Below are 11,298 nucleotides of genomic sequence, written 5' to 3' on the forward strand. Positions count from 1 at the left end.
GTCGAAGCGAACTGAAATTTACTTTTGAAGACGGGCAAGGAGGGATTTATTCGATTATATATATGCTCTTTTGCCTGCAGAAACAATGGAATTGAAACACAATATCATTATTAGCTAAGAGTAGATCATAAAACATGAGTTCAGTCTCTTGGAATATAAAACTCTAACAAGGTGGCAACACACCAGCGACAATCAACGGTGCCAGAGTAAACAAACAAACAAATATTTCTATTTACTTCACTTGATTTCTTGATTAATTAATTTGTTATGCACATTGCGGCGTTGCCAGAATTTCTTAAATTCGACTGTTAAGTTGGCTGCGCTTCAATAATCAACAAATTGACGCTGAATTTGTGAACTTTTGTGTCAAAGTCGTGTCCCTGAATTGCCGACAAATGCGCAGCATATCGAATGCGTTTCGTGCATACAATAAACAATTGCCAACATGGTGTGGGAACAATGGAAACGAAACATAAACTCAAATGGCATAGTTAGAGAGAGAGAGAGCGAGAGAGAGAGAGAGAGAGAGAGAGATTGAATCGGACAGAAGCTGGACTTGGAACAGATTTGATTTGAAGACTGAACTCGCGTATAATAAAGTTTATTTATTTATTTTTTATTAGGAAACAGTGGAATCGAAACACACAAAATCATTTACATCGCGACGCTCTTGGAAGTGCATAGAATATTCGTTGAGTGTTTTTCAATTGCAATTTACTACAAATTTGTTTGCTCGTGCGTTAAAAAAACAGAAAAACAAAACAGAAAAACCGAATTAAATGAAAAAAAAAAAACAAAAATTTGTACGATTTTCGCAGACTGGGGAAAATTGTGCGAATGTGACGCGATTCTAGTTTTCTTTTTAAGCTTTCACGTTTCGCGGAAATCGACGTCTGATTATCAAGTACACGACTTTGACTCTCTCTCCCTCTCTCTCGCTCTCTCGCTCTCTCTCGCTCACCCCACACACAGTGTGTCTGTCTGTCTGCAGAGATTTATGCCTCAGGTGGAGGTCAGCCGATGTTGTCTATGACGGGGGGTCGCCGCATTCCAGGGCCAATTGAGCACTACGCCAGCGTCGACGACATGACAGACAGTCGGGTACTCACACATATATATATATATATATGTGTATATATATATATAGATATATAGCTGCCTAGGTGTACTTAATGTGCGCATGCAACAGATGCTGCGAGCTGTTCGCTCTGGAAACGGGCGGAATGGGGCGGAATGGGGCGGAATGGACCGCAATGGAAAAGCAACAATGTTTTCTGTTTTGTTTTTGGGATATTTCAATGTTGACATTGATGACGGCCCGTTTCCCGATCTGGGCCCGATCTAGCTCCGATATGAGTAAGCGTGCACGAATAGCCTATATGCTATATAGCAATATAGTTCAAGCGGATCGGTTTGTTGATGATGTCCTAAGGCCCCGGTCTGACGTGTTGACGTCTGTGAGGGGTGTCTGTGAGTGTGTATCTGTGTGTGTGTGTGGGGGGGGGGGGGGGTATGTTTGTAGTGGGTGTTGGGTTTGGGAATATCTTTGAGAAGCCTGTGGAACCGGTTGAAAAAGTGTGCGTCACATATTATTGCCAGCCCTTATAGTATTCGGTATCGTCGCCTGATTTAAATATGTATATGCCATTTGTATTCCCATAGTACAGATAACTCGTTACAATTTAAATGTGGCCCGTGTGGAACAACAATTGCATTAAAGTTTCCCAACATTTGAATGCAAATTGGTTATAAACAAATCAATTTGAATATGAAATACATCGGGCAACTGCAGCAGCAATTTTGAACAAGATCCATTAATCCCCATCCCACCAATCTATACTATATACATACATATATTCAAATCATATATTAATTGCTCTGTTTTGTACATTTGTACAGTTTGTGCGCCCCGATCTTAGCCCCTAAGGGCTAAGTCCAAATTAAAATTGTCGCTAAGTTTGTTAGAGGCCATTGAACCGCAGCGTAACACAAAACATTTAATAAACCATCTTTAATATTTCAGTTGGTTTTTAACAGCTTTTCTATAAGCATGGGAACAAATACATGTGCGCTTGTTTTTGTTTAATGCCCTTGCATAGAGTATTGCAATTAAGTCAACAAAAGTGTGACGCACTGCCTAACCGACCTCACATAGTCGCCAGTCTATCTGAACTCGACTCTGGCCCCAGATATATTGCTCAAATTTGGTATACGCATGTCTTAGCCTGCAGTTGGGAGCATATGTCGGGACAGTACGGATCATATGGCTGTGTCATATATATAATATATGACAACTATATCATATATATCATACATATCATATCTATCATATATGTCGTGTATCACATATCTATCATATATGCCATGTATCACGTATATATCATATATGTCATACAAATCATATATATCATATGTGTCATACATATCATTTATGTCATATGTATCATATATACCATACATGTCATATATATTATACATATCATACATGTCATTTATATCATATATATCAAATATATGCCATACATATCATATATATATTATATATCATATATGTCATATATATCATTTATGTCATATATCACATATAAACCAAACATATCATATAAATCATACATATCACATATATCGTACATATTACTTATGTCATACATTTCATATATATCATACATAACATATATGTATGCCACATATAAATACAAATTTTCAGATTTTCTGTTTTTATTACGATCAGACCTTTCTATAACGAACAGATCTAACTGAGCAATAGCTCGAATGTTAAGAAATAGTTTGGGTACTATTTGAAAATTCAATTTTCGATTTTCTATAAAATCAAGTTTTGAAATTTGAATGATATTGAATGAAATGTGCGCAAGTGCATTTAGTCTTCGGCTGTCTGAAGCTACTTGCCAATATCTTGTTAAATACCATTTCATACATATATATATATCTATATATCTATCTATATAAGTATATACCTATGGATTAGTGTTGTTTTATGTTTTGTTGATGTTATCTTGAATTTATCTTTTTGTTTGTTTATAATTTGATGATGCTGCTTCCCTTTTGGTATTATAATATTTAGCAAAAATTGCTTAAATTTTGTGCTGCTTTTTTTGTTTATTCGGATTTCATAATTTCTTCACATTGGTATTTTGTTTAGAATTTATATTTATTGCATTGCTTGCTGCATTTACAGGAATTTTAATTTTGCTCGGCTCAATTAGGGCAAACTTTATGTTTATCGATAAATTCCCCAATTTTTGTTTTTCTCTCGATTTTTCCGTTATTTTCTTTTTTTTTTATCTTTTGCTTAGCATTTGTTTATTTGTGCGAATTTTTTTGTTTTTAATTGCTTTGTGGCTTTATTGCTGATGTATTATTATTTCTATTTATATTATTGTTGAATTTTATTTTTTATTTCAATATTTGGGGCGGTTTTTCACGCTCTGAAAACGCGCTGCGCGAACGGTAAACAAAAAAAAAACCAACCGATTTTCAAATGCAACGCGTGTGCGACAGAGAGGGCAAATGCATAGAAGAGCGAGTGAGCGAGAGAGCGAGAGAGAGCGAGAGAGAGAGAGAGCGCGTAAATGGGAGATATATTTAGGTATATGGCGAGATATAGCTAAGGCTTCGATTCGACGGATAATCGCAGATTTCGTGTGCTAATGTCGCGGCTTGAACTTTAAAACTGGGCACAAAAATTCAAAACGAAAAAAAAAATTCCGATTCAGAAATTTCGCATTGTTTAGTGCGCTGTGCGCGAGCCACTCGCATCGCTTTTGTTGTTGTTCTTGTTGTTGTTGCTGTTGCTGTTGCTATTATTGTATTTGTTGTATTATGTTTACTCGTATTATAATTTGTTGCTGCTGCGGCAGCGGCAGCGGCAGCGGCTGCTACAGCGGCTTCTACTGTGTAGCTAGGTGCAGCAGCGCTGCCGCCCCGTTTGCCTCCGATCTGCCGCCGAATCGCCAGATTGGAGCGCTCAATGAGCTTGAGTGTCATCCACTTAGGAAGCGCCAACCGCTGAACTCGCCACAGCCGCAGCCCCAACAACAACAACAAGAAACAGCGCTCTGGTCGGGACTAGTTGACAGGCAGATACCCTAAACAGTTGCCAAGCTGCCATTGCAAATATTCTAGCTTTCTTCTATGTACACATACACATACACACACACACACACACAGTAGCTGTGCTTCTTCTTCCTTCAGTTTCATACAACAAGATTAAGATTCCCAAATAACTTGGGCGTTTATTGTTCGATCTCGATGAAAGTTTCAGGGCTTATGAAAATAAAATGCAGGAGTCTATCTAAACAAAAGCCCAAGGCTTTATCACAAAAAAAAGAAGTTTCTCATATCATTCTTGGCAAAACAGATGCAGGCATCTGGAAAGTGGCATATTCTATATAGACTTAACCCACAAGAAAATCCGCATCCAAAAATTTGGTAGCTGCAGCTCTTGAAATCTGCGAGTTATGAGCCGGCGATTAATATTATTATAGCTCAACGATGATGAGAAGAAAAGAGATATATAATATATATAATATATAGCTGTACTAGATGTTACATACGTTTGCAGGGAATCATAATAGCCGCTGCACCTATTTTCAATGGGCTGAGGTATAACAATGAGGGCGGGATTAGCTGCGCAGGCGCAGGCGCAGGCACAGACGGAGGTCGCTGTCGCTGTCGCTGCTGACGTCGCCGTTGCCGTTGCCGTTGCTGGCTGAAATGATTATAATACAATGGACGATAATGCGAGCGATCATGTAAATTAGATTTGTCTCAGTTGTCGACGGCGGCGGCAGCGTCGGCAGCGGCGTCGACGGCGTTGACGACGTGCACGTTCCGAGCCGAGCCGAGCTGAGCTGAGCTGAGCTGAGCTGAGCTGAGCCGCAAGCTCCGGAGCCAGCCAAGTACGAGGCAACAAAAACAACAGACGCCTCAAATGATTTCCTTTTTTTTCTTTTTGCCACAACATTTATTGCATTATTTCGTTCAAGTGCTGAACATGGCTGTTGCCGCTGCTGATTCGAATTATTTTCTATGCTTTTTTGTGAATTTGATAAAGTCTAAGCAAAAATGATATCAAGTATGCGCGCTGGCTAACTAAGTACGTGGAGCGCATAGGACATCAAGTATATTATCAAGAAATGTATGGGAAATACACATAAATATAACATATGTATATGTACATATATACATATAAACGACAACAACAGCAACTAGTTGAAAAGAGCGTAAACAAAAAAAGAAAGAAAAAAGAAAAGTATAATAAGCAGATGAAATCTCAACGAAACGCTGTGGCAGCAAATTGAATTAATTCAATTAATTTGCATTGTAAGTACATATGAAAATGTCAGAATTGTAATATAGAAATTGTGGGGAAGCAACTAACTAAACGAGTGGAGCTTAAATGAATAACGTTTTGTGGTTGTGCCAAGTACCACTCATAAGCAATTTGTGCAGGTTGTGAATGCGCACAATGTGTCGCTGCGGAAGAAAATGAAAGCAACATTTTGCGGCAATAACAATTACTTCAATTGCGCTCTTTTTATATTTAAATATTTAAATTAATATACAAACAAAAATTCAAAAAAGGCGCGCGCGCTAATTCTTTAACGCACAACACAAAGCTCGCTGATATGAATACGGCTGTCGGTTTGAATACAACACTGTGTGCGATAGCTGCCTCACATACACACGCACGCTGTGCAACACTGTGTGCTGTGCATATCGATAACGATTCGCTGACATATCAAGCATGGCCGCCAGCCGACTGTCAAAGGTTCTTTTCCGGTTTCGTACACGACGAAGGAGGTACGCTGAATTGGCAAAGCCGCAAATAAATTTTTAAACATCGCAATAACATATATATATACACGAGCAAAACGCGTAAAATATTAAAGATCATAAAGTGCTGTTTGCTGTGTGCATGAAATTGCAATGCTTTTGCAAATACAAACAGCCACAAATTGACTGCAAACATTGTGTTTTATTTTTTTCTGTGTACATACAAAACATATATGTATTTTTTTTTGTTCTTGTTGAAGTGATTTAAAGCATTGGCATTTACTATATATATTTTGTAGATATTAAATAATGGGCCGTTACTCACGTGAGCCAGATAACGCCACCAAGTCGTGCAAGGCGCGCGGTCCCAATCTACGTGTTCACTTCAAGGTAAGCATTGTTGGAAAGATGGTTCCTTTGCGGATGCAGACGGACGCCAAATATTTGTTGTTGACATTGGCAAAACTGTGGTTATGCTGTAGTGTGTGTGTGTGTGTGTGTGAGTGTGTGCAACATAAATCAGTGAATCGTCTGCCAAATTAAATGCAGTTTTCACTTTTGCATTGTTGCTAGATCAATTAGGACAAACTCATCAGCTGAACGCGGCGATTATACAAAGACCACGTCGCGCTCTTCTAAAGTCTTGTCCACAGCCCTAATTATAGTCAAGTCGTGGGCGCACTTTAATGTGTAAAATGCGTGCATTTTAAAGCGCGCATTTTCAGTTCAAGTGTGCCCAAAACAAATTATTTAGCCATGTTAAAACAGCGGCGAGCAGCGTTCAATGCGCTCGTCTCTACCTGTAGCATGGCACAGCGCTCAAATATTGAATATCTTGAGATATCCACAACGATAATTATCATAGCTGGCGCATTATGTTTGTGATCGTGTATAACCAAGCGATTATTTAAATGCTTGCGCCTATAGCGAAAATATAGTCATGTTAAAACAGCGGCGATTGGCGTTCAATGCGATCGTCTCTACCTGTAGCATGGCACAAAGCGACACACACACACATGTATCAATTACTCACTTGCCGTCTTCAACTTTCTGTAACATTGTTAACATTTTGGTTTTTTCTTGTTAGAACACGCACGAGACTGCACAGGCCATCAAGCGCATGCCCCTGCGTCGTGCCCAGCGTTTCCTGAAGGCCGTCATCGATCAGAAGGAGTGCGTGCCCTTCCGCCGTTTCAATGGTGGCGTTGGCCGTTGCGCCCAGGCCAAACAGTGGAAGACCACGCAGGGTCGTTGGCCCAAGAAGTCCGCCGAGTTTCTGTTGCAGCTGCTGCGCAATGCGGAGGCGAATGCTGATTACAAAGGACTCGATGCCGATCGCCTAGTTGTTGATCACATTCAGGTGAATCGTGCTCAGTGCCTGCGTCGTCGCACGTACCGTGCCCATGGTCGCATCAATCCCTATATGTCGTCGCCGTGCCACGTCGAGGTCATCCTGTCCGAGAAGGAGGAGGTCGTCGCCAAGGCTGCCGACGATGAGCCCACGAAGAAGAAGCTCTCCAAGAAGAAGCTGCAGCGCCAAAAGGAGAAGATGTTGCGTTCTGAATAAAATGTGTTCTGGAACGGGGGCAGTGGCGGTGTACGTCGCCAGCCGCCCAGGCCGGTGTTAAACAACTGAAACAAACGTCATTTTTTTTTTTTCAACAATACAAACATAAATTTACAGTTTCAATATGCTCGTGTGTGTGTGTATATTTAAGAAAAGGAAAGCAACTGCGATATCATATCCAAAAACTCCCCTCAAATTGCAAGTTAAGCCCCAAATGATGCTTCGATCTTTTTCCCTTTTCCTTTCTTGTTAGTCTAGACTAGCGGAACCGCAGCGGGACGCAATAAAGATCATTTTCACTTGTATTTCATGGAGGACTTCAATGGAATAATCACAAATGAGGCTACTTGGCGTGCTTAACTGGCTTTGCCCGCTCCTTGGAACATCCCATAGATACATACATATATCCTTTACTCACTTTCCAAATTTCAAAGATTGTTCGAAAGGGGAGGCAGGCACTTGAAAAACTAACTTCATACAATTTTACGCTTTACGCGAATTTCTAACAAAAGCTGAAGTCATAATCCCGAGTGCGCCATTATCTTCAGCTTCATAGTTTCCCATCGGTCTGGCCAAGCATTCTATATGTAGATAAAGCACATTTGTTTGGCTTGTGCTTGCAGTCTGGCAACGTAGCGCGCCCAGTGTTGCTCTCATAGCATTAATTAAATTGTGATGCGGTATTTTTGTCTGGATAAATTTGAAAATTATGTATATGCCTACAATTGCACAGATCTTAAAACAGCTGTTAGTATTTCCTAAACAGCTGTTCGAATACTGACAAGCAAGGAGCCCGTTGTGCAACACTGTTTTCGTGCTACCTCACTCGTGAAAGTAAATGTTTATTTTGTGTAAAGAAAGAGAGGGCATGTTCGCGAGCATCAGTTAAAAAGAGAACGAAAACCCGTGCATGTATGAGATGTGCCATATATTTTTAGCATTTCTTATAAACGAAATAACATATTTGTGGGTGAATACTTTTTTGGTAAATGACTTGTTTTCAGTTCTGTTTTTGATTTGGGACATCGAATCGACGAGATTCTTTGTTGGCCTCGCTCAGTGGCCGTTGCAGCAGCTTGTCGTTGTTGGCCGCACTGAACTGCGGCTTGCGGCGCACGATCTTTGGATTCGGATGCTTCTGCTCGACAATGTGCTGCTGGAGCTGCTGCTTGCGCATAAAACCCTCATCGCAGACGATGCAGGCATATGGCTTGCGCATGCTGTGCACAAAATGATGCACATTGCGATTCTCGGCGCGACTGAATTGCTTGCCACAGATCTGGCAGGTGAAGTTCTTCTCGCCGGTATGGCACAGCAGATGCTTCAGCAGGTTCACAGCATTTGTGAAAGTCGCCTCACAGTGCTCGCACTGGAGGTCGCGCAGCTGCGTATGCTTCGACTTGATGTGATTCTCCAGCAGCCGCTTGCGCTTGAAGCTGCGCTCGCACATGCTGCACTTGAAATTCGCCTGGTTCTGGTGTATGGTCAGCAGATGGGTGCGCCAGTTGGCACGCTGCGCGAAGCTGGCCTCGCACAGGTCGCATTTGTATGGTCGCTCGCCGGTATGGACGCGCTCGTGCTCCTCCAGACCTTGACGGCGGGCGAACGTCTTGCCGCAATACGTGCAGGTCAGGCTGTTTGGGCGTACGGATGCGGATGCGGCAACTGCAACGCAAAAGTTATAAATTACTTTGCAGCAACTTAATACGATTGTGCCCGGTTGTCACCTGGCATCGCTTTTGGGAGCTGCTGCGGGATGAAGCCTTGCACGGAATCTGTTTCCTCCGAGCACTGCTCTATCAAGTCCATATCTTCAGAGCATTGCTCAATCAGTTCTCTTTCCTCGAAGCACTGATCCACAATCGTATCTGTTGGCTCCGGACACTCTTCGATCAGGTCTGTGCTCACCGAGCACTGCTCAATCAGGTCCAACTCCAAACTGTTTTCGTCACTTAGGAACTCCTCCTCCCGTTTAAAACGTGCCTCATATAGCTGGACCGTTCGTTTGTGCAGCTCTGTTATCTCCAGACGTGCCAGAAACAATTGATGCTCCATTTCCTCATAGTTGAGCAGGCTCACCTTGCAGGTGCTGCACACGAACTGCCAGGAGGGTAAACATGGTTTTAGAATCTCTTCTTTTATTATTATTTGCCAGCCAAGCTCTTACCGTCGAGTGCAGCTGCTCCTCTTGCAGTTGATAGCCCAGCACCATGGCCAAGATGTGGGCCAGGGTTTTCTGCTCGTCGCCCGTCGCATTGCAGCGCTTTTCGAACATGTGCTCGTACACCTTTCCGTCCGCAAAGCTGCAGTTGCACAGATAGCAGCGCGGCATTTCCAATTTACCAGTTTAGCTACGGTTCGTTCGCGAAAGGAGTAAATTCATCTTTGACAATTGGCCAAAATTTGCTCCAAAATCAGTCAATTGCAATTTATCGATAAACGATAAACAAGCAAAATAGTTTGCCGGCATTTATGAAATGAAAGTTTAACAAAATAAATGAAAGCGCACGCAAATTTAAAACATTTCAATAATTGCTGCCGCTATTCGTATTTAAATATTTGTTTCATTGCGATAAATTCAACGCTAAGCCCATTTAATGACAGCTTAAAAAAATACGTTTAATACTAGCACATTGATTTTCATGCGCCAACTTATTACGCATTTTGCTGTCTAGAGTGTACTTTTTTGAATTTCCAATAGTTGTTTATTTTACTACGTTATTTGTATGCTACATTTATATTGTTTTTTAAGTCTTGTGTTAAATCGATAAGGTGCTTAAAGCAGTGTTGCATTAAATGCCAAAACTTAGCACACATTTTCGGCAAGCTGGTCACACTTGCAGATAAATCCCATTAAATTTCGATAGCAAACAACACGCACATCGATAGTCTAAATAGAAAATATAACATTGCCAATTCGATTGCGGAGTTCTGCGGTAAAGTGCCGGAACAATTGCGCGTGGTTATTGACGCATGCCAATTAATTCATTAATAATACAAATAAAATAACAATCAAGTGTTTGCGAACGTCTGTATTGGTGCGTACTACTTGTTGTCGCTCACAAACGGTATTATTTTGTTGGATTTTGTTTGTTTGTTTGTTTTTTTTAAGTGGAAATGTGAGTGCATCTGAAACCGAAATTTGTGAAGTGCCGCTAGTTTTTCGCGCGTTTTGTTAAATGTTTTTTTTTTTTCTCATAATTTTATTACTCTTTTTGGCGGCTGCTGACCGGCGCCAGTGTGTGACTTTAACGGAGCATTTGATGCGTGCGGCGGCAGCAATAACAATTCAATAAAAATAAACGACAAGTTTTTGTTTACGTCCAATAAGAATTTGGCACAGCAGCAGCAGCAGCAACCCCAACTAGAATTTTAAGCAAACAGCGGCAGCAGCAACTAGGGGTTATTTTTTCAGAGTGTGTGTATATATATTATATATATATATGTGTGTGTGTGTGTGTGTGTGTTTCTATTGTTGCATTTGCTGTGCTGCTTTTTGTTCTAAACTAAATATGTGTATATGTATGAGAAGCTGTAGATGAGCTCATGATAAGGTGGCGCGTTGTCTGCTCTCAATATTTTTGTTTTTTATATCACACGCACACACACACACACACGCACACACACACACGCACACAGCACATATCAAACATCCTCCCATCACATTGAAGTCGCGCCGCAGTTGCTGCGCTGCTGCGCCACCCAAATGCTTCAATGTTTGCGTCATGCGGCCGCCACCAGACCCATTCCATGGGACGCCATTAGATGTTGTTGTTGTTGTTGTTGCTGTTGCTACTGCCATTAGATGTTGTTGTTGCTGTTCTAATTTTATTTAACGTGCGTTTTGCTGTGAGTAGGTGCTTGAATTTTATTTCGTATGTGTATCTTTTTTTTCGTGCGTATCAAATTGAAATAAAATAATTCAATTATCACGG

At 41.1% G+C, this 11,298-nt stretch overlaps 2 protein-coding genes across 2 annotated transcripts; one reads left to right on the forward strand and one right to left on the reverse strand.

Annotated features, from left to right (window-relative positions):
- The first annotated feature begins 5,761 nt into the window (after positions 1-5,761).
- RpL17 (ribosomal protein L17) lies at positions 5,762-7,438 on the forward strand. The gene is made up of 3 exons (XM_064692437.1): positions 5,762-5,823; positions 6,096-6,186; positions 6,884-7,438. Exons 2-3 carry the CDS (start codon positions 6,106-6,108, stop codon positions 7,361-7,363), a joined length of 561 nt encoding a protein of 186 aa, XP_064548507.1. The 5' UTR covers positions 5,762-5,823; positions 6,096-6,105; the 3' UTR covers positions 7,364-7,438.
- Positions 7,439-8,276: 838 nt separating this feature from the next.
- LOC135435401 (zinc finger protein 568-like) lies at positions 8,277-9,789 on the reverse strand. The gene is made up of 3 exons (XM_064692435.1): positions 9,531-9,789; positions 9,091-9,463; positions 8,277-9,028 (listed from the first exon to the last, which is right to left on the reverse strand). Exons 1-3 carry the CDS (start codon positions 9,693-9,695, stop codon positions 8,364-8,366), a joined length of 1,203 nt encoding a protein of 400 aa, XP_064548505.1. The 5' UTR covers positions 9,696-9,789; the 3' UTR covers positions 8,277-8,363.
- Positions 9,790-11,298: the final 1,509 nt, after the last annotated feature.

This window comes from Drosophila montana, unplaced genomic scaffold, assembly GCF_035044405.1.
Source record: "Drosophila montana isolate Dmon_TW-CO22-7 unplaced genomic scaffold, ASM3504440v1 contig_3607_1, whole genome shotgun sequence".
Taxonomy (NCBI): Eukaryota; Metazoa; Arthropoda; class Insecta; order Diptera; family Drosophilidae; genus Drosophila; species Drosophila montana.

Excerpts from the sequence above, each read along its gene's own strand:
- RpL17 (XM_064692437.1), top strand. The coding sequence starts at position 6,106 with ATGGGCCGTTACTCACGTGAGCCAGATAACGCCACCAAGTCGTGCAAG. Across the intron at positions 6,187-6,883 it reads ATCTACGTGTTCACTTCAAG|AACACGCACGAGACTGCACA; the intron begins GTAAGCATTGTT and ends TTTTCTTGTTAG.
- LOC135435401 (XM_064692435.1), bottom strand. The coding sequence starts at position 9,695 with ATGCCGCGCTGCTATCTGTGCAACTGCAGCTTTGCGGACGGAAAGGTG. Across the intron at positions 9,464-9,530 it reads AGGAGCAGCTGCACTCGACG|TTCGTGTGCAGCACCTGCAA; the intron begins GTAAGAGCTTGG and ends CCCTCCTGGCAG. Across the intron at positions 9,029-9,090 it reads GCTCCCAAAAGCGATGCCAG|TTGCCGCATCCGCATCCGTA; the intron begins GTGACAACCGGG and ends TTTGCGTTGCAG.